The sequence below is a fragment of the Salmo trutta genome, chromosome 17 (assembly GCF_901001165.1).
Source record: "Salmo trutta chromosome 17, fSalTru1.1, whole genome shotgun sequence".
Lineage (NCBI taxonomy): Eukaryota > Metazoa > Chordata > Actinopteri > Salmoniformes > Salmonidae > Salmo > Salmo trutta.
The window spans coordinates 13,446,747-13,470,948 of NC_042973.1; the positions used below are offsets into that span (position 1 = coordinate 13,446,747).

A 24,202-nucleotide genomic window follows, 5' to 3' on the forward strand; every position below is an offset into this window, starting at 1 on the left:
AGGTGCCTACCGGTACATTGAAACAAATTAACTTTACACAGGCTTTAACGAAACACGGCTTGTAACAAAAATAAATAGGCTTTAACGAAACACGGCTTGTAACAAAAATTAAATTAGTAGTAAGCTTTAGTTGTCTTTTTGCAGAGTCAATTCCTCACGCTGCTGTTTCCAACGTCTTATCATCGACTCATTAAAACCAAGCTCCCGTGCAGCAGCTCTATTTCCTTTTCCAACAGCCAGATCAATCGCCTTCAACTTGAAAGCTGCATCATATGCATTTCTCCGTGTCTTCGCCATGATGGTGACAAAATGACTACCGTAATCAGAATGATGGGAAGTTTGAGAGCACTCGATTTAATCTAAACAGTAAACAAAAAAGTTGTTTGACCTTAACCCGTTCGGCAATTTTATTGGTCTAATGAAAGCTTCATGCTGCCAAAAAACTGAGCACGTCACAGAATGTGTTTTTTTTTGAAAAAAAAATTTGAAAGCGGGAAAAATCCATATATTAGCCGCGTCATTGTTTAAGCCGCGAGGTTCAAAGCGTGGTAAAAAAGTTTTGACTATCATCCGGAATTTACGGTAGTTAGTTTGGGTACCATAAATATCTGCAATGACTATCTTGTACTGACCCTAGGCACACTCACTAGACCTAGACCTAGACAGACAGACAGAGACAGACAGAGACAGACAGAGACAGACAGACACACAAAACCCTCACACATTCAAACACTACATATGCACACAAACTGACAACACAAACACACATTTGCTGTTGCTACTTTACTCATTATTATTTATCCTGCCTTCATGTACATATCTACCTCAAATACCTTATTATTATTTATCCTGATGCCTAGTTACTTTACCCTGCCTTCATCTATATATCTACTTCAAGTACCTCAAACAGTTGAAGTCGGAAGTTTACATACACTTAGGTTGGAGTCATTAAAACTCGTTTTTCAACCACTCCACACATTTCTTGTTAACAAACGAATGTTTTGGCAAGTCGGTTAGGACATCTACTTTGTGCATGACAAGTAATTTTTCCAACAATTGTTTACACACAGATTATTTCACACAATTCCAGTGGGTCAGAAGTTTACATACACTAAGTTGACTGTGCCTTTAAACAGCTTGGAAAATTCCAGAAAATGTTGTCATGGCTTTAGAAGCTTCTGATAGGCTAATTGACATCATTTGAGTCAATTGAAAGTGTACCTGTGGATGTATTTCAAGGCCGACCTTCAAACTCAGTGCCTCTTTGCTTGACATCATGGGAAAAAATAAAAATAAAAAAATCAGACAAGACCTCAGAAATGGTAGACCTCCACAAGTCTGATTCATCCTTGGGAGCAATTTCCAAACGCCTGAAGGTACCACGTTCATCTGTACAAACAATAGTACGCAAGTATAAACACCATGGGACCACGCAGTCGTCATACCGCTCAGGAAGGAGACGCGTTCTGTCTCTTAGAGATGAACGCACTGTGGTGCGAAAAGTGCAAATCAATCCCAGAACAGCAAAGGACCTTGTGAAGATGCTGGAGGAAACAGATACAAAATAATCTACATCCACAGTAAAATAAGTCCTATATATCGACATAACCTGAAAGGCCGCTCAGCAAGGAAGAAGCCACTGCTCCAAAACTGCCATAAAAAACCCAGCCTACGATTTGCAACTGCACATGGGGACAAAGATCATATTTTTTGGAGAAATGTCCTCTGGTCTGATGAAACAAAAATAGAACTGTTTGGCAATAATGACCATCGTTATGTTTGGAGGAAAAAGGGGGAGGCTTGCAAGCCGAAGAACACCATCCCAACCGTGAAGCACGGGGGTGGCAGCGTCATGTTGAGTGGGTGCTTTGCTGCAGGAGGGGCTGGTGCACTTCACAAAATAGATGGCATCATGAGGGAGGAAAATTATGTGGATATATTGAAGCAACAAGCTTGGTCGCAAATGGGTCTTCCAAATGGACAATGACCCCAAGCATACTTCCTAAGTTGTGGCAAAATGGCTTAAGGACATCAAAGTCAAGGTATTGGAGTGGCCATCACAAATCCTGACCTCAATCCGATAGAACATTTGTGGGCAGAACTGAAAAAGCGTGTGCGAGCAATGAGGCCTACAAACCTGACTCAGTTACACAAGCTCTGTCAGGAGGAATCGATTCATCCAACTTATTCATCCAACTTATTGTGGGAAGCTTGTGGAAGGCTACCCGAAACGTTTGACCCAAGTTAAACAATTTAAAGGCAATGCTACCAAATACTAATTGAGTGTATGTAAACTTCTGACCCATTGGTAATGTGATGAAATAAATCAATCACTCTATTATTCTGACATTTCACATTCTTAAAATAAAGTGGTGATCCTAACTGACCTAAGACAGGGATTTTTTACTAGGATTAAATGTCAGGAATTGTGATAAACTGAGTTTAAATATCTTTGGCTAAGGTGTATGTAAACTTCCGACTTCAACTGTACCTCTCTCTGCACATTGATCTGGTACTGGTGCTCCCTGTAGCTAGCTAGCTAGCTAGCTCAGTCAGTCAGTTGTCCAAATGAATGTGCACTGTCATAGGACACGGTGCACTGGGTGGGTTTCACGGAAGAATACTGTACCAAGTTATCTAGCTGAATAAACTAAGTTTGAGCCTATTCCTGGTAACATTGAACCACTGTAGTTTACATCAATTATATTTCTAAAGTGGAAGTTGGAAAAGTTATATGAGTGTTTCAGTGAATGGTTAGTGAGGGAGGCCCTGCGCTCTCGCTTCCCCAGTTGTTTAGTTAATTTTCATTCCAATCTCCTTTGTATTAGCGTAGCCTCTCCTGTAGCCTGTCAACAATGTGTCTGTCTATCCCTGTTCTCTCCTCTGCACAGGCCACACAAACGCCTCACACTGCGTGGCCGCTGCCACTCTAACGTGGTGGTCCTAGCGCGCACGACCCACGTGGAGTTCCAGGTCTCCGGCAGCCTCTGGAACTGCCGGTCTGCGGCCAACAAGGCAGAGTTAATCTCAGCCTATGCTACCCTCCAGTCCCTCGACTTCTTGGCGCTGACGGAAACATGGATTACCACAGAAAACACTGCTACTCTTACTGCTCTCTCCTCGTCTGACCACGTGTTCTCGCATACCCCGAGAGCATCTGGTCAGCGGGGTGGTGGCACTGGAATCCTCCTCTCTCCCAAGTGGACATTCTCTCTTTCTCCCCTGACTATCTCCTCATTTGAATTCCATGCTGTCACAGTCACTAACCCATTCAAGCTTAACATCCTTATCATTTATCACCCTCCAGGTTCCCTTGGAAAGTTCATCAATGAGCTTGACGCCTTGATAAGTTCCTTTCCTGAGGATGGCTCACCCCTCACAGTTCTGGGTGACTTTAACCTCCCTACGTCTACCTTTGACTCATTTCTCTCTGCCTCATTCTTTCCACACCTCTCCTCTTCTGACCTCACCCTCTCACCCTCTCACCATCCCCCCTACTCACAAGGCAGGCAATACGCTTGACCTCATCTTTACTAGATGCTGTTCTTCTACTAATCTCACTGCAACTGCCCTCCAAGTCTCCGACCCCTACATTGTATCCTTTTCCCCTCTCGCTCTCCTCCAACACTACTCACTCTGCCCCTACTCAGATGGTATTGCGCTGTCGCAACCTTCGCTCTCTTTCTCCTGCTACTCTCTCCTCTTCCATCCTATCATCTCTTCCCTCTGCTCAATCCTTCTCCAACCAATCTCCTGATTCTGCTTCCTCAACCCTCCTCTCCTCCCTTTCTGCATCTTTGACTCTCTATGTCCCCTATCCTCCCGGCCGGCTCAGTCCCTCCTCCTGCTCCGTGGTTTGACAACTCATTGCGAGCTCACAGAAGAGGGCTCCGGGCAGCCGAGCGGAAATGGAGGAAAACTAGCCTGCCTGCGGACCTGGCATCTTTTCACTCCCTCCTCTCTACATTTTCTTCCTCTGTTTCTGCAGCTAAAGCCACTTTATACCACTCTAAATTCCAAGCATCTGCCTCTAACCCTAGGAAGCTCTTTGCCACCTTCTCCTCCCTCCTGAATCCTCCTCCCCCCTCTCTGCGGATGACTTTGTCAACCATTTTGAAAAGAAGGTTGACGACATTCGATCCTCGTTTGTTAAGTCAAACGACACTTCTCCTGCTCACGTTGCACTACCCTATGCTTTGACCTCTTTCTCCCCTCTCTCTCCAGATGAAATCTTGTGACTTGTGACGGCCGGCCGCCCAACAACCTGCCCGCTTGACCCTATCCCCTCCTCTCTTCTCCAGACCATTTCCGGAGACCTTCTCCCCTACCTCACCTCGCTCATCAACTCATCTTTGACCGCTGGCTATGTCCCTTCCGTCTTCAAGAGAGCGAGAGTGCACCCCTTCTCAAAAAACCTACACTCGATCCCTCTGATGTCAACAACTACAGACCAGTATCCCTTCTTTCTTTTCTCTCCAAAACTCTTGAGCGTGCCATCCTTGGCCAGCTCTCTTGCTATCTCTCTAAGAATAACCTTCTTGATCCAAATCAGTCAGGTTTCAAGACTGGTCATTCAACTGAGACTGCTCTTCTCTGTGTCACGGAGGCTCCCCGCACTGCTAAAGCTAACTCTCTCTCCTCTGCTCTCATCCTTCTAGACCTATCTGCTGCCTTTGATACTGTGAACCATCAGATCCTCCTCTCCACCCTCTCCGAGTTGGGCATCTCCGGCGCGGCTCACTCTTGGATTGCATCCTACCTGACAGGTCGCTCCTACCAGGTGGCGTGGCGAGAATCCGTCTCCGCACCACGTCCCCCCACCACTGGTGTCCCCCAAGGCTCAGTTCTAGGCCCTCTCCTATTCTCACTATACACCAAGTCACTTGGCTCTGTCATATCCTCACATGGTCTCTCCTATCATTGCTACGCAGACGACACACAATTAATCTTCTCCTTTCCCCCTTCTGATAACCAGGTGGTGAATCGCATCTCTGCATGTCTGGCAGACATATCAGTGTGAATGACTGATCACCACCTCAAGCTGAACCTCGGCAAGACGGAGCTGCTCTTCCTCCCGGGGAAGGACTGCCCGTTCCATGATCTCGCCATCACGGTTGACAACTCCATTGTGTCCTCCTCCCAGAGTGCTAAGAGCCTTGGCGTGACCCTGGACAACACCCTGTCGTTCTCCGCTAACATCAAGGCGGTGACCCGATCCTGTAGGTTCATGCTCTACAACATTCGCAGAGTACGACCCTGCCTTACACAGGAAGCGGCGCAGGTCCTAATCCAGGCACTTGTCATCTCCCGTCTGGATTACTGCAACTCGCTGCTGGCGGGGCTCCCTGCCTGTGCCATTAAACCCCTACAACTCATCCAGAACGCCGCAGCCCGTCTGGTGTTCAACCTTCCCAAGTTCTCTCACGTCACCCCGCTCCTCTGCACACTCCACTGGCTTCCAGTTGAAGCTCGCATCTGCTACAAGACCATGGTGCTTGCCTACGGAGCTGTGAGGGGAACGGCACCTCCGTACCTTCAGGCTCTGGTCAGTCCCTACACCCGAAGAAGGGCACTGCGTTCATCCACCTCTGGCCTGCTCGCCTCCCTACCTCTGCGGAAGCACAGTTCCCGCTCAGCCCAGTCAAAACTGTTCGCTGCTCTGGCACCCCAATGGTGGAACAAGCTCCCTCACGACGCCAGGACAGCGGAGTCAATCACCACCTTCCGGAGACACCTGAAACCCCACCTCTTTAAGGAATACCTGGGATAGGATAAAGTAATCCTTCTAACCCCCCCCCCAAAAAAGATTTAGATGTACTATTGTAAAGTGGTTGTTCCACTGGATATCATAAGGTGAATGCACCAATTTGTAAGTCGCTCTGCATAAGAGCATCTGCTAAATTACGTAACTGTAAATGTATTCAACTGAAATGCGTCTTCCGCAATTAACCCAACCCCTCTGAATCAAAGAGGTGCGCCGGGGATTCAATCTAGCAATCTTTCTGTTACTGGCCCAACGCTCTAACCACTAGGCTTCCTGCCGCCCCAAAGATTGCCCCTTTAAGTCTACCAAAAGGTGTTTGAATTTGAGCATGTTTCCATTAGGCCTATGGATAAAAAAAAATCAACATGAATTAGATTGAGTAATAAAAGCCCGACTTTTATTCCATAGGCTGGGATCCGCCCTTCGCAGCTGTTGCAATAGCGCATTTTTCACTGGCTGTCCACTAGTTTTAAAAACAATGATTGATAGGTAGCTTAAAACTTATTGAATTCAACCGTTATTGGGTTCAAATACAGATTTAGATTTGTGAACAGCCATCCACAACAACAATTTGTAAGGCGCAAATAGCTAAATGAGAAAGCAGCAGTGTTATGCCTTCCCTGTGGCTCAGTTGGTAGAGCATGGTGTTTGCAACGCCAGGGTTGTGGGTTTGAATCCCACGGGGGGCCAGTACCAAAAAAATAATAAAATAAAAATAAAAAATGCATGAAATGAAATGTATGCATTCACTACTGTAAGTCGCTCTGGATAAGAGCGTCTGCTAAATGACTAAAATGTAAAAAATGTGTTATTCACATCAATGCGCTACGTAGATATCAATAATAAGTGATATCCGTATCACCGTAGACTACACCACTGCTGTCATCTTTACCTCCAAGTGTTTAGTCAAGTTGGAAAATCTTTGGGTGCCGACAGCAGTCGCACCATTGGAAGACATAGCCTACAAAAGCCTCTTCCTGCAATCCATCTAAAACATTTGGTGTGTCATCATAGTGGTCTCCGATTTATGGTTAGACTCGCTCACGTTGTACAAATTTAAACTTGCGCCTTTTTTCAGATTTGAACGTCATTTGGAAAACTGAGAAGGGTCAATGATCCTTTGAATTTAAATGTAATCCTCAAAGTATCATCAAGTTTTTCAAAAGTATCTGTAATCTGATTAAAATATTTTTTTGCTGGTAACGGATTACAGGTAGTTTTTTTTGTTGTAATCCCTTACATGTAATCCGTTACTCCCCAACCCTGGTTTTAGAAGACAATTTGCTTGGATTGTGAAATAGTTTACTGGCCACTAGCCAGTAAACACAAACCTGTGATATTCACGGTCAATTTGAGCTGCAGACCAAGAACGTCGCATTGCCAGTCACAACACAAGGCAAGGATGTAATGCGAATTGAAAAGTAGAAATTTCTTTCGCCACTCCGCTCCTCAGAATTGGGAATAGGGCCATAGTCATCCATATAATTTCAGAGCCAAATCACCATGCCCAAAGGCCTTGATTAGTGCTTGTATTTACATAGCCCGAGCTAATTTATTCACACCTACCATATCTGGTTTCCAGGCTTTCACCTGGAGTCATTACCTAGCCTTTGGCTGCTTTTCCTCCCACAGGAAGAGAGGATTCTCAGCCTGGCTCTTGGTCCCACATGGGGTCCCAGCAAACACACAACACCATAGAGAGCCAAGGGGGCTGGAGGGGCCTCTAACCACTGCTCTCCACTCACTAATTACAGGCTGCGCAGACTGTTCCATCTGTCCTCAGCCAGCCCAGATACCCCCCCTGGTGTGAGGCCAGCAGCCACCAGGCCTTACATTTTAGTCATTTAGCATACACTCTTGTCCAGAGCAATTTACAATTAGTGCATTCATCTTAAAATGGCTAGGTGAGACATCCTTCAAAGAGGAGGGAGAAGCTGCCCCCCTCCCCTTAATTGTCCTCCAGCTTCAAATGTGGTCAACGTCAGTAAAAGATACAGCGCAAAATGACATCCATTTCTCCAAACAACCCACTGTCCCTCTGCCGGTCCAATAACAAAAACTCATGAATTCGCACTAGAAGAACTACGCTCCATTTCACTGGGTAATCAAATAGTAAATTATATCTGTGGGCCAATATTGTATGAATCTTGAATCCCACAATCGATGATGGCCATTCAATTCCTTGGCGCAAAGAACTGTAGCGAATATAGGCTACTTCAAGTAATTACATGTTCTCTTTTCAAATCTCTCACTTTTGACTTCTGGAATTAATTCAACACTGTTTCCAGTGCCAACATTTTTAATCAAGATATCACAACACAAGGCCCCAAAGCAACTTTACACGGAACTTTAACCTGTTGGGGCTAGGGGGCAGTATTTGCACTACCGGATAAAAAACGTACCCGATTTAAACTGGTTACTACTCTTGCCCAGAAACAAGAATATGCATATAATTAGTAGATTTTGATAGAAAACACTGTAAAGTTTCTAAAACTGTTTGAATGGTGTCTGTGAGTATAACAGAACTCATATGGCAGGCCAAAACCTGAGAAGATTCCATACAGGAAGTGCCCTGTCTGACAATTTGTTCTCCTTCTGCTGCATCTCTATCATAAATACAGCATCTGTGCTGTAACGTGACATTTTAAGGCTTCCATTGGCTCTCAGAAGGCGCCAGAAAGTGGAATGACGTCTCTCCAGTCTATGGGCGAAAAACAGCAGGAGATTTTGTGAGTGGTCAGGCTGAGAACAGTGACACTGGAGATGCGCGTTCATGTGAATTCTCCATGTTTTTCTTTCTCTCTTTGAATGAATACAACGTCGCCCGGTTGGAATATTATCGCTATTTTACGAGAAAAATTGCATAAAAATTGATTTTAAACAGCGTTTGACATGCTTCGAAGTACGGTAATGGAATATTTTGACATTTGTCACGAAATGCGCTCGCGCGTCACCCTTTGGATACTGATCTGAACGCACGAACAAAACGGAGGTATTTAGATATAACTATGGATTATTTCGAACCAAAACAACATTTGTTGTTGAAGTAGAAGTCCTGGGAGTGCATTCTGACGAAGAACAGCAAAGGTAATCCAATTTTTCTTATAGTAAATCTGAGTTTGGTGAGTGCCAAATTAGCCGTGATGGCCGGGCTATCTACTCAGAATATTGCAAAATGTGCTTTCGCCGAAAAGCTATTTTAAAATCTGACACCGCGATTGCATAAAGGAGTTCTGTATCTATAATTCTTAAAATAATTGTTATGTATTTTGTGAACGTTAATCGTGAGTAATTAATTAAATTCACCGGAAGTTTGCGGTGGGTATGCTAGTTCTGAACATCACATGCTAATGTAAAAAGCTGTTTTTTGATATAAATATGAACTTGATTTAACAAAACATGCATGTATTGTATAACATAATGTCCTAGGAGTGTCATCTGATGAAGATCAAAGGTTAGTGCTGCATTTAGCTGTGGTTTTGGTTTTTGTGACATACATGCTTGCTTTGAAAATGGCTGTGATTATTTTTGGCAGGGTACTCTCCTGACATAATCTAATGTTTTGCTTTCGCTGTAAAGCCTTTTTGAAATCGGACAGTGTGGTTAGATTAACTTGAGACTTGTCTTTAAAATGGTGTAAAATAGTCATATGTTTGAGAAATTGAAGTTATAGCATTTATGAGGTATTTGTATTTCGCGCCACTGGCTGTTGACTAGGTGGGACGCTTGCCCAGGGAGGTTAACAGGAAGGTGATTCATCTCAAAACAAAAACAAATATTCACGGCAAAACATGACATATACCAAGGCCTGTGGAAAATGCATCTCTGAACCCGCACAACATTCTGAGTGGAGGACAAAATGGCCACAAAGGGGACATTTTTTCAAATCCCTGGTTGACAGCCTCCCTCTCTCCATTTTCTCCCATCCAGCCAATTAACAAACACAAGGTCAAAAATTCTGAAATAATACGCCAAGAATTGTTGCAGATGAGGTGCTTTTATAAAGTTAAGGTTAATTGTATGTTTTTAAATTTGTCTTATATTAGGGCTTACATCTGCTTCTCATTGTTTTATGGGCCATTTAATTGCTCCTCCCCCCTTTTCCTTCTTCCCTCACTTGTCCCATATCGCACCTGTATTAAAATTAGTCCTTCATGAGACTCGCTCTGTTCCAAGAAGGAACGCAACATGCTGTAAAATAGTCCTAGGCGGGTTCCCTTGTCCTTACTGTCTAACATGTGAACTGTAAAAAAATTAATAAATAGCCTTTCATGGATGGCTAACGACAAAAACTCTTTGGCTTAAGTCTCAATGACACAAAACCCCACTCAGCCAGAGAAAAAGGGAGAAATTCACACTCAAGGATGGCTTTGTTCACAGATATGAACAGAACAGTCACATTCCAGAGAGGAAGAAAGAGTTGACTCAAACGCTATGAAATGGAGAACAAGTCTACCAGAGAGGCTGTACTCACTGAGTTTATCATTTGCATAAAGGGGACCACTCCCTGAACACTGTCTTTACTGTACAACTTCAGAGGACAGTGGCACACCAAGGAAAATCACCCTAAAACATGATCAGCAGAGCCACTATGGAGACTACTCATGCCTCTTTCCTGCTCTGGGTCTCAAGACCCATTCCTCACCAAATAAAGCCTCTGGATCACAGTAGTTCCATCAATCACTGGGTAACAAAATATGAAAAGCAAGATATATTGTTAAGATGCCAAAATGTCACCTCTGACTTCTCGTAGGGCCACACGCTGACTACTATTTGGGCTACAGCACCTGCCACTGTCTCTGTTGGGAATGGCGATGTGATCAAGGAAAAGTTATGTTGGGCTGAAACCTGATGTAATCACAAGTCATGTTGACTTCAGCTCCCTAAGTCAGATACAGACTACACAGAGCATCCCAATTAATGCTGGGCATTCTTTAGGGCTGGGTTCAATCTGTATCACTGAAGATCTGCGTTAAAATGTAAAAGGTCATTTCCGATTGAGCCGACATATGCAGCATTTACTGTGAATGCAGTCTCCGCGAAAGAGGGAACATTACATTTAAATCGAGCTATAACGCGGATCTTCCGCAATACTTCGGTGATACAGATTAAATCCAACCCTTTGTGTATAGAGCATGAATCTTACACAGCATAAACAAGTCTACTTGGCAGCATCATGGCAGTAAATTTTTGAAGAATGCTACAAAGCAGGACAGAGAATGATTTCTGGGATGCCATATGTTCTGGGAGACACAAAGACCCCTTACAGTGGTGGTGGCAGCAGCGTTTGAGAAAGATTAACAGCGGACAGTTTGAAGCAGCGAAACATGACTGAATGCATGCAGGCCTTCTCTGTCATTCCATCTTGTTCTGCAGCACCAGGAGCAGTGTGTCTACGGTGAAGACTGATCCACCACTAAAGACTAGGGCCGGGACAATACCAGTATCGCGATACTTGTTAGTGTCGTGGCAAAGAAATAAAAAGATTTTAGTTCTTTAGGAAAACTAATGTTGGAAACAAAACTTCATTATGTTGTCATCCAGAGTCAAAATTATTTATTTTGCAAGCTAAAGCACACAATATTTTACATACAGGTTTTTAAAGGACTGTTGAAATATACTTAATCATGTTTCCATACTAGAACTTATTGATTACTTTACATGTATAAGGAATGTATAGGTTGGGGTCAATGAAAAGTTGGATAGGAATTTGAGCTATGGAAAGTTACTGAGTGAGACAAGGGGAAATGCAGAAAGTTCATATTCTGGTCCTACGGAGGGAGGCAAAAGGGCAACAGTCTAGTTTTAATTCCTGATAAGGCAGGTTATCTGGAACTATGGAGGGAGGGAGGAATTTGGCTCGAGGTCAAGTCAACAGATGATTTGAGAATGAATGAATTAATTGAGAAACCTCGGAGGGGGGCCCCCCACAATGACTCACCTACTACAGTCCTCTATCACAAACATACAGTACCAGTGAAAAGTTGGACACCTACTCATTCAAGGGTTTTTCTTTATTTTTTACTATTTTCTACATTGTAGAATAATAATGAAATCATGAAATAACACATATGGAATCATGTAGTAACCAAAAAAAGTGTTAAATTGATAAACATACACCTGTTAAGAAACTGACTGTTAGAACTGTTAAGGCTCCATTGATTGATGAGGAATTGAAAAACTATTGTTGAAAGAGGGGAAAACAGAGTGGCTAATAAGTCTGGCTGTACATCTGACTGGCTTACTGCAAATTGAGAAATTATGTGACTAAACTCAACAAAACAGAAACTTTATTATGAAGCCAAGATCAATGATATAAAGAATGATGGAACAAACTTGAAATTATGGAAAGAAAGCCAAATTCAACATCTTTCATCGAATCAGATGGCTTATTCATCACAAAACCATTTGATGTTGCCAATTATTTGAATGATTATTTAATTGGCATAGTGGGCAGACTTAGGCAGGAAATGCCCACAACAAAGTGAGCAATTATATTCATGTATAAAAAATAAATAATGGAAGAAAAGCAGTGCAAGTTTGAATTTTGTAAAGTTAGTGTGGGAGAGGTGGAAAAATGATTGTTAACAATCAATAATGACAAACCTCCTGGCATTGACAACTAAGATGGAAAGCTACTTAGGAGTGGCTATAGAGTCAGCTACATTTTTAATCTTAGCCTAGAGGAAAGTCTTTGTCCTCAGGCCTGGAGGGAAGCCAAAGTAATTCCGCTACCCAAGAGTGGTAAAGCGGCCTTTACTGGTTCTAACAGCAGACCTATAAGCTTGCTGCCAGCTCTTAGCAAACTGTTGGAAAAAATTGTGTTTGACCAAATACAATGCTATTTCTCTGTAAACAAATGAGCAACAGACTTTCAGCATGCTTATAGAGAAGGGCACTCAACATGTACTGCACTGACAAATGACTGATGATTGGTTGAAAGAAATTGATAATAAGAAGATTGTGGGAGCTGTACTGCTTGATTTCAGTGTAGCCTTTTATATTATTGACCACAACCAGTTGTTGAAAAAACTTAAGTGCTATGGCTTTTCAACCTCCGCTCTGAATCCACGATATGGCAATCTAATAGAACTAAAAGGGTTTTCTTTAATGGAAGCATCTAATGTCAAACATGTAAAGTGTGGTGTACCGCAAGGCAGCTCTCTACTCTTTTCTATTTTTACCAATTACCTTCCACTAGCATTAAACAAAGCACGTGTCCATGTATGCGGATGTTTCAACCATATATGCATCGGCAACGACAGCTAATGAAGTCACTGAAACACTTAAAGAGTTGCAGTCTGTTTTGAAATGGGTGGCCAGTAATAAACTTGTCCTGAACATCTCTAAAACTAAGAGCATTGTATTTGGTACAAATCATTCCTTAAGTGCCAGACCTCAGCTGAATCTGGTAATGAATGGTGTGGCTGTTGAGCAAGTTGAGGAGACTAAATGTCTTGGCGTTACCTTAGATTGTAAACTGTCATGGTGAAAATATATAGATTCAATGACTGCAAAGATGGGAAGAGGTCTAGCCGTAATAAAGAGATGCTCTGCTTTTGACACCACACTCCAAAAAGCAAGTCCTGCAGGCTCTAGTTTTGTCTAATCTTGATTATTGTCCAGTTGTGCGGTCCAGTGCTGCAAGGAATAACCTAGTTAAGCTGCAGCTGGCCCAGAACAGAGCGGTACGTTTTGCTCTTAATTGTAATCAGAGAGCTAATACTAATACTATGCATGCCAGTCTCTCTTGGCTAAGAGTTGAGGAGAGACTGACTGCATCACTTCTTTTTATAAGAAACATTGTGTTGAAAATCCCAAATTGTTTGCATAGTCAACTTACACACAGCTCTGACACACACACTTATCCCATCAGACATGCCACAAGGGGTCTTTTCACAGTCCCCAAATCCAGAACAAATTCAAGAAACCCTTTGCCTTGATGACATCTTTGCACACTCTTGGCATTCTCTAACCAGCTTCATGAGGTAGTCACCTGGAATGCATTTCAATCAACAGGTGTGCCTTCTTAAAAGTTAATTTGTGGAATTTCTTAATGCGTTTGAGCCAATCAGTTGTGTTGTGACAAGGTTGGGGTGGTATACAGATGATAACCCTATTTGGTAAAAGACCAAGTCCATATTATGGCAAGAACAGCTCAATCAAGCAAAGAGAAACGACAGTCCATCATTACTTTAAGACATGAAGGTCAGTCAATGTGGACATTTCAAGAACTTTGAAAGTTTCTTCAAGTGCAGTGGCAAAAACCATCAAGCGCTATGATGAAACTAGCTCTCATGAAGACCGCCACAGGAATGGAAGACCGAGTTACCGCTGCTGCAGAGGCTAAGTTCAATAGAGAGTTTACAGCCTCAGAAATTGCAGCTCAAATAAATGCTTCACAGTTCAAGTAAGACACATCAACTGTTCAGAGGAGATTGCGTGCATCAGGCCTTCATGGTTGAATGGCTGCAAAGAAACCACTACTAAAGGAAACCAATAAGAAGAAAAGACTTGCTTGGGTCAAGAAACGCGAGCAATGGACATTAGACCGGTGAAAATCTGTCCTTTGGTCTGATGAGTCCAAATCTGAGATTTTTAGTTCCAACCGCCGTGTCTTTGTGAGACGCAGAGTCGGTGAATGGATGATCTCCGCATGTGTGGTTTCCATCGTGAAGCATGGAGGTGTGATGGTGTTGAGGTGTTTTACTGATGCTGCCACCACCATGCTTCACTGTGGGGATGGTGTTCTCAGGGTGATAGTTTACGCCAGGCAGAGCGTTTTTCTTGATGGGCAAAAAGCTACATTTTAGTCTCATCTGACCACAGTACCTTCTTGCATATGTTTGGGGAGTATCCCACATGCCTTTTGGCAAACACCAAACATGTTTGCTTATTTTTTTCTGGACACTCTTCCGTAAAGCCCAGCTCTGTTGAGTGTACGGCTTAAAGTGGTCCTATGGACAGATAATCCAATCTCCGCTGTCGAGCTTTGCAGCTCCTTCAGGGTTATCTTTGGTCTCTTTGTTGCCTCTCTGATTAATGCCCTCCTTGCCTGGTCCGTGAGTTTTGGTGGGCGGCCCTCTCTTGGCAGGTTTGTTGTGCCATATTCTTGGATTGGATTTAAATGGTGCTCCATGGGATGTTCAAAGTTTGATACTTTTTTAGAACCAAACCCTGATCTGTACTTCTCCACAACTTTGTCCCTGACCTGTTTGGAGAGCTCCTTGGTCTTCATAGCACCACTTGTTGGTTGTGCCCCTTGCTTAGTGGTGTTGCATACTCCGGGGCTTTTCAGAACAGGTGTATATATACTGAGATCATGTGACACTTAGTTAAAGTCCACCTGTGTGCAATCTAATTGTGACTTCTGGAGTTAACTGGTTGCACCAGATCTTATTTAGGGGCTTCATAGCAAAGGGGGTGAATACATATGCATGCACCACTAACTTCTAGAATTTTTTGAAACAAGCTATTTTTTTCATTTCACTTCCCCAATTTGGACTATTTTGTGTATGTCCATTACATGAAATCCAAATAAAAATCCATTTAAATACAGGTTGTAATGCAACAAAATATGAAAATGCCAAGGGGGTGAATACTTTTCCAAGGCACTGTAGTGGGACTAGCATTTGTTTTTCAACAGGACAATGACCCAACATACACCTCCAGGCTGGGTAAGGGCTATTTGACCAAGAAGGAGAGTGATGGAGTGCTGCATCAGATGACCTGGCTTCCACAATCACCCGACCTCAACCCAAAAGAGATGGTTTGGGATGAGTTGGACTGCAGAGTGAAGAAAAGCAGCCAACAAGTGCTCAGCATATGTGGGAACTCCTTCAAGACTGTTGGAAAAGCATTCCTCATGAAGCTGGTTGAGAGAATGCCTAGTGTTCAAAGCTGTCAAGGCAAATGGTGGCTATTTGAAGAACCTCAAATAAACATTTATTTTGATTTGTTTAACAGTTTTTTGGTTACCACATGTTATTTCATAGTTTTGATATCTTCACTATTATTCTACAATGTAGAAAATAGAAAAATAAAGAAAAACCCTTGAATGAGTAGGTGTGTCCAAACATTTGACTGATACTGTGCATTTCACCCCCACGAAGGTTCTAGCATCAGGCAGGGCCATGACTACACCAGTGAGAGGAACCAATTAAGTTCCTGACTAGCTACAGAGATGTATTATTGGCTGTCTAGATGTGTAAGGATTGACCCCGCTTAGGAGGGTATAAATATATGTGATTGTGTAATCATGCTTTGTCTTTGCAGCTGTATGACCCAGTGGGTGAATAAACTTGGTTTGAGCTTTTTCTAGTCATCCGTTTGAGTTTTTACACTGTTTGTTCAGAACCTAACAGGATCAGAGTTCATTTTTGCCATTGAAAAAATATTGTAATAGTGGCATCATCACAGCCCTACTAAAGACATTAAGCTGGATACGAATACATATATTCAGCGTCATGGGAGAAGCCAGTGTGCAATATTCCTTGGGTGTGGCCCTACTTGTGGAGCATTCAATGGATGGGGATTGTGAAATTTCTCTGGAGTTCTCTGCTACCATGGCAAGTCAAAAACAATCAAAGTGAACTACACTAATGAGTCCAAAATCACAACTATTGGGCCGTGTTTTAAGACGTGTTTGCACTAGTGCAAAAATCAAACAAAGAAAGGTTATATGACCTAAAAAGGTATGTCCTGGTTTGAGCTGTACTTAAAGGTATTTTGTTCCATCCTGAAGATAATGCTTCCAAACTGTACTGGTGAAAAACCTTTCTAAACCTAGCCCTGAGTGTATGTGCTACTTTCCGGCAGCAGTTTGACGATGGCCTTTAAGTTTCTCTTTTATGGGAATATCTGTAAAATGAGTGTGTGTGACCTGTTGAGAATGTACTGTTGTGTACGGTCATCTCACCTGACTCCGATCAGAATGGAGATGCACATGGAGCAGATGGGGTCAGCGATCATCAGGTCATACTTCTGCATCAGGATGGCTGAGATGATCACTCCAACGCTGCCCAGAGTGTCGGCTACAATATGTAAAAACACTCCTGCAAAACAACATTGGCCGTCATAAGTATTTCATATCATCCTTATCTACAAATAAGTCCCGCAAGCAATACTGGGCAGAAGTAAATAAATAAAAATACATCCTTTTTAACGTTCATGCTCAACGCATAAGTATTCTGACTTTGGAAATCAAGCTACTGTGTCAGTTACAACTGAAGTTTTTTTTAACCCAGTTGAGCAGGAGGTTGGTTTGGACTGTATGTAAGGCGCAGCTCTGACACTGGACTCACTTCCACTGACATTATCATGTATGTCACAGTGTTCCCATGGGCTTATGCATTGCTCCGCTCTCCTTGAGAGCAAGCTACAACTTCCCTCCACAGTCCCAAGGTCAAAAGGTTAAACAACTCTAATTTCCCCACAACACAGCCTTTTGTTTAGTCCTTTCATATTCACGTCGATTGAAACATTACATGAATGGCATTACTGTTGGAGTTTGGCTGGGGTTAGCCTTCAGAAGTTGAGATATAGGCGGCAGGTAGCCTAGCGGTTAGAGCGTTGGGCCAGGAACCGAAAGGTTGCTGGTTCGAATACCTGAGCCGACAAGGTAAAGAAATCAGTCGATGTGCCCTTGAGCAAGGCACTTAACCCTAATTTGCTCCAGGGTCGCCGTACTACTATTACTACACATTTCACTGCACCTATTCGGTGTGGAGAATAAAACCAATTATGTTTACAGGCTAAGACAGTGAAATTATATTAATTGATGCACAAAAAAAGTTTTCGCCTCAAAACCTTTTCCAGGTGTTTTAAAGGGGCACTTCAACCACAAACTATAAATTGCTACTGTGCCTATAACTTTGATTTGGGGCATTTTCTGAAGCCCAATCTAGCACTGCAATTGTACATGAGCCATAATATTACAGTGACATAGGACCTGTGATGTGGCAAGGTTTTTGATGAAAACTGAAGTTGAAAAGGAATGTTGAGGAGGAAGTCATTCTATGCCAAAAGTACCGTGCACTTTGAATATAGAAAACACAACGGTTGACAAAGAAAATATCAACCAACCTCCTGGGATAGACTAGCTTCATAACAATTCAATCCGTAGCAGAGGAAAGGTCCTCAACCAATGGCTAAACAGGGACAGGGGTTAAGTCACCTTTCGCACTGTCACCCCCCCTTTCTTTCTCCCATCTCCCTCCATTCTCCAGAGCTCCCTATGCCACCCCAACTTCTGTGTGGGTCCAGTGTTTCCCCTGAGTAGGCCTCCAAAGGCCCCATTCTTTTGCTCTCTCTTAATTTCTCTCTATGCACTGGGTGAAAGGGACAAACTACTTTCTCTTCTCAGCCCTTTCCCATAAAAGCCTGGACAAAGCAGTTTAAAGTGACAGTGCTCCTGGACTCCTCCTCAGATGTAATTGGTGCCTTGAGTGTTCCCCACCAACGACCAGTCCCATATAATCTCACACCATTTCAAATGTTTTGGCTGCGATGTCAGAAACACAATCAAACAGATAGGCCTACTTAAAACCTTATGCCTATGTATAAAAAGGGAGACTTCAAATCGAGACAATAAATTCTCTCTTGAACTGGATGAAAATTCATGACTACAATCTCACACAACACTAAATCGGCCATTACAGAGGTGACGGATGGTGGTGTAAGCAAATATTTTAAGAAAAAAATAATAATAAACGTGCGCAGTGTACATACAGTAGGTGAACAAATTAGTCAATAGCTGGATTAGGCTGTGCATCAAATTAGCCAAGTCATTTAAATGTTCAGTACCTTGCAAAATCTGTTTGCTGGAGCCCTTGCCTGGTGTGTGCAGTTCATCTGGAATAAATAAATACATTAAATACAGCAGACAATTAGTATTAACTATAGAAAACAGGGGAAACAACAAATTAGATTCACAACAGCATTTCAACTGCCTGCATAGGTTCACCGAGACTTCTGTTGGGACACAATACATAATAATAACAACAACAAGCCATTTGGCAGACGCTTTTATCCAAAGCGACTTACAGTAATTACGTATGAGTAGCCCCGGGAATCGAACCCATAACCCTGGCAGTGCAAGCGCCATGCTCTACCATCTGAACCATACAGGACCATGACTGAAAAGGTGAGTGAAGTGCTGCCACATACACAAAGTGCCAGCTCACATGTCAAATCGTGTAGTGCTAGCAAAGACTGAATTGTGGTAAAAGTGATAGACAACGGTGAGTGAACAGTCAATAATTGCGCACACTGAACGATCAGGCCTTATAAACAGCTCCCTTTTCCCAACAGTACATCTTTGAGTCCCGCTTGTAGAGCTGACAAGATTTGGAAGGTATCAGCAATGTGGTAATAGCGCCACCTAGCGCTGTAGGCAAAAAGTAATTTTCAGCTGGAGGGACACTAATTCAGTGTGTAGAGATTTAAAGTGGAAATATGCTATTCAAACAAAGCGGCCACCCCGCCACTGATTTGCTAAATAGCTGAGGTATGGGGCTGGAAAAATGTGACCACTTAAATTCATAGACAGCTATGGATGCAAGGACTGACCATCCATGGTATCAAAATTATAGCTTTAACAATATTTTGAGGCTATACAGTGTGTTTACAATGGGGTAAAACAAGCATATATTTGGGGTTCTGATGGGGTACGACAGTTGAACTAAGCTCATAGGCATTTATAAGTTACCCAATGATTCTTGAAGAGTGTTTCATGAATTTAAAAGTCCAGAAATGGATGTAGCAACCCTGATTGCAAATTTAACAAGGAATGAGTAGGAATTGATTTGGGATAGGACCCCTAAATAATGCCAACACATTGAGAAGCAGAAAACCTATCTTCAATATGAATCTACATTTTTGGGAAAATGTTGCTGGTGTTTACATTTTCATACACTGCATATTCACTCTCCTCAAACGTTTTATGCATTTACCTAAATGGAGATATAAAACATTGCAACCCACTGAAATAACTACCTATTCTGGAACAAGAGACAGTGTGAGAATTCTCACACTGCATTACAGCCATTTTGTTTTCTGTGCCAGGTGTGGTCTCACCATGGCAGTGGGGGTCATCGTGGGAGTGCCCGTCTCCATGGCTGTGCCCGTGCCCATCTCCATGGCTGTGCCCGTGCCCATCTCCATGGCTGTGCCCGTGCCCATCTCCATGGCTGTGCCCATCTCCGTGTTTGGACTCATGCCCATGCCCCCCATGGCTGTGCCCGTGACCCGTACTGCCATTGAACAAAGAGTGGCTGTGGCCATGACCTGCAGAGATAGAAGACACAGATTATTATCATTATTACTGAAAAAATTTCAGCAGCCCAGTTTATTCTTGTGCTCAAACACCTACAGCTAAATCTGTGTCAAGAGGAAAACATGTAAATCAGTTGACATTCTATTGAACATAAAGGTGAAAGAAAACACTTGGCCTTGGTGCTCTTCTATTCAGGGTGCTCCCTGCTTGAGGAACGCATTCAGCTAATTAACCTGAAAAAAGTCATACTAGAGTAAATGTCAAATCAAATTGTATGTCACATGCACAGAAAACAACAGGTGTAGACCTTTCAATGCTTACTTACAAGTCCTTAACATTTATTTTTCTTAACTGCATTGTTGGTTAAGTAAAACATTTTTTTAAAACAAGGGGGTCCCGGTACAGAGTCAATGTGCGGGGGCACCGGTTAGTCGAGGTAATATGTACATGTTGGGGGGGGGGGGGGGTGTCAATGCAAATACTCTGGGTAGCCATTTGATTAACTGTTCAGCAGTCTTATGGCTTGGGAGTAGAAGCTGTTAAGAAGTCTGGCGCTCCGGTACCGCTTGTGCGGTAGCAGAAAGAACAGTCTATGACTAGGGTGGCTGGAGTCTGACAATTTTTTAGGACCTTCCTCTGACACCGCCTGGTATAGAGGTCCTGCTACCGAAGCTTGGCCCCAGTGATGTACTGGGCTGCACGCACTTCCCTCTGTAGCGCCCTGTGGTCGGAGGCCGAGCAGTTGCCATACGAGGCAGTGATGCAACCCGTCAGGATGCTCTCGATGATGCAACTGTAGAACTTTGAAGATCTGAGGACGCATGCCAAATCTTTTCCCATCTCCTGAGGGGGAATAGGATTTGTCGTGCCCTCTTCACAACTGTCTTAGTGTGTTTGGACCATGATAGTTTGTTGGGGATGTGGACACCGAGGAACTTGAAGCTCTCAACCTGCTCCACTAGAGCATGCTCGGTCCTCCTTTTCCTGTAGTCCACAATCATCTCCTTTGTCCTCGGAGAGACAAAAGAACGGAACCAAAGAAGGTGGAGTGAAGGTGAGCACAAGCAGAAGCTATGTTGTTTGCTAAACGGTGAATTGCAGGACGTAGGCAGGGCAAACCCATTTTGGTGACTTCTGGTATATCATCAAAATAAAATCAGAAATCGCAGCTGTCCAAAAACGTGCTGTTTTAACCTGATTAAGTACAATACCATTGTAAAATAATGTTGAAAGTTACATTTATATTCCTAAAACTTAAGTTGAAAATGATGCTGTCGCTGCTTCCTGTCGACAAGACATTTGGATAAATATCAGGTTAACGTGTCCAAATCAATAACCAATATGCAGAAACAGTGTGATGTATTGAAAATATAAACTGTACTATCTACACAGAGTTGCAGTGGGAAGTTTACATACACTTATGTTGGAGTCATTTAAACTTGTTTTTCAACCACAAATTTCTTGATAACAAACTATAGTTTTGGCAAGTCGGTTAGGACATCTACTTTGTGCATGACAAGTCATTTTTCCAACAATTGTTTACAGACCTTCAAACTCAGTGCGTCTTTGCTTGACATCATGGGAAAAATCAAAAGAAATCAGACAAGACCTCAAAAAAAATTGCAGACCTCCACAAGTCTGGTTCATCCTTGGGAGCAATTTCCAATCGCCTGAAGGTACCACGTTCATCTGTACAAACAATAGTACACAAGTATAAACACCATGGGACCTCGCTGCCGTCATACCGCTCAGGAAGGAGACGCGTTCTGTCTCCTAGAGATGAACGTACTTTGGTGCAAAAAGCGCAAATCAATCCCAGAACAACAGCAAAGGACCTTGTGAAGATGCTGGAGGAAACAGGTACAAAAGTAACTATATCCACAGTAAAACTAGTCCTTTATCAACATAACCTGAAAGGCCGCTCAGCAAGGAAGAAGCCACTGCTCCAAAACCGGCATAAAAAAAGCCATACTACGGTTTGCAACTGCACATGGGGACAAACATTGTATTTTTTGGAGAAATGTCCTCTGGGCTGATGAAACAAAAATAGAACTGTTTGGCCATAATGACCATCGTATGTTTAGAGGGAAAAGGAGGAGGCTTGCAAGCCAAAGAACACCATCACAACCGTGAAGCACGGGGGTGGCAGCATCATGTTGTGGGGGTGCTTTGCTGCAGGAGGGACTGGTGCACTTCACAAAATAGATGGCATCATGAGGTAGAAAAATGATGTGGATATATTGAAGCAACATCTCAAGACATCCGTCAGGAAGTTAAAGCTTGGTTGCAAATGGGTCTTCCAAATGGACAATGACCCCAAGCATACTTCCAAAGTTGTGGCAAAATGGCTTAAGGACAACAAAGTCAAGGTATTGGAGAGGCCATCAGAAATCCTATAGAAAATGTGTGGGCAGAACTGAAAAAGCATGTGCGAGCAAGGATGCCTACAAACCTGACTCAGTTACACCAGCTCTGTCAGGAGGAATGGCCCAAGATTCATCCAACTTATTGTGGGGAAGCTTGTGGAAGGCTACCCAAAACATTTGACCCAAGTTAAGCCATTTAAAGGCAATGCTACCAATACTAATTGAGTGTATGTAAACTTCGACTTCAACTGTACATGTGCAACAATAGCAATCATATTACTTGTATTTTTTTAAACAAGCACCTTAAAACTGCACACGCACCAAATACCTGTTGTTTTGACAAGTGGCAACAAATCCCCGATATCGAAATTAGATTCCATGCTGTTCAAAATAACAAAAAAAACTAAATGGAAACTGGAGATATTTTTTTTAAATCACTGGGTAGAGAACAACCTGAAGAAGAGTGATGCATTTGGATTTGGGGGTCACCAAAACGGAAAGAGAAACGCAACACTTATTTGTCAATCACTCATATCGTGCAACACAGCTCAAAAACCACACGGATTGTATAAGACATTTTGAAGTGTTGCATTTTGTTTCATGTGGGTCGTAACACGGTAAGTGTAACGCAACACTTCTTTTGTTAATCACTTCCATTAATATCACACTGAAATCAATAGAACGGGGGCAAACGTTTGTGGTGTAGCGCTGTTTGAACTAACACTGTTCAAAGGCCACAGGGAAACTTGGAATAACCTATACATGGCTGGTTAGATGACAACTTGTAAAAGGCTTATGTATATTTTGGAATGTCGGATGTTTATTTCGGGAGGCTGCCATCATGGAAAACAGAACATACAATTTTTTCTGTTAGTTAACTTAAAACGAATCACAACGCGGCATAGAATACCAACACTGACAACGGTTGACTGCTATTTAAGTGAAGGATTTGACAGTCAAATCCAGGTATTGTTGTGTGGCTAGAGACTTAACTTTTCGTGCGATTTCATTAACAAGTTTTAAGTCCTGCGCATCCCAGCGCGAGAGACAAAAATCAAAAGACACAAAACCAAAGATATTGATCTGTTTTAAGCAATCAATCTTATGTCATCGTGATGACTACACTTTTATTCTAACATCACCAATCTGAGGTAAAACGGGTAATTCCAGTAAATTTTATGGGGTGAAAATGCAACCTTATGTAAGGTAGTAACAAACTGTCCACATTAGCAAAATTCACACAATAATTTAACATGGAAAAATAATTTAACATGTAAACTCACAAACTTTTACAACAACGACATCTATTTCTCACTCATTTAGATTAAAAGAATGCTCTCGAACACAGCTGACTGTTAGCTGCATATCATGTACTGCAGCTTCAAGTCATGTGGTCTGACTAGTTTCCCACCAAAACTAGTTTTCCTTCATACAGTATATGAGACAAGCTAATATTAGGGTGTTTGAAAAGGGTACAGGGACTGGTGACTTCAGAGTGGACAGGGATTAGGCGGAGAGCAGAGGGTCTTGGGAAAGAGAGAGAGATACTTGGGAAAGAAAGAGTAGAGAGAAAATACTAATGCCAAACACGTGAGCCTGGGGAGGATTTGAGTGAACAACTTGGGGGAAAGGAACCTTAGGAGAAGAATTGATGGGTGGATAAGGCAAATCACCTCATGGCTCCACCCCAATACTATATGCTTTTAGACCTAGCATAGAAGCGCAAGGAGGAAGGACAGGAACTTTGAATAGAGAAATTAATCAGGAAAGGCCTGATGATTAGGGGATCATGTAGTG

The 24,202-nt window shown here is 42.7% G+C and overlaps 1 protein-coding gene across 1 annotated transcript in view; it reads right to left on the minus strand.

Moving 5' to 3' along the window:
* LOC115151623 (zinc transporter 7) overlaps positions 1-24,202 on the minus strand; it is a 37,379-nt gene that overhangs the window by 7,971 nt on the left and 5,206 nt on the right. Inside the window, exons 6-8 of the mRNA XM_029695711.1 lie at positions 19,841-20,050; positions 18,569-18,616; positions 16,683-16,818 (exon numbers count right to left, since the gene is read on the minus strand). Of these exons, the coding sequence (XP_029551571.1) occupies positions 16,683-16,818; positions 18,569-18,616; positions 19,841-20,050 (394 nt within the window). The remainder of the gene's footprint in view (positions 1-16,682; positions 16,819-18,568; positions 18,617-19,840; positions 20,051-24,202) is intronic.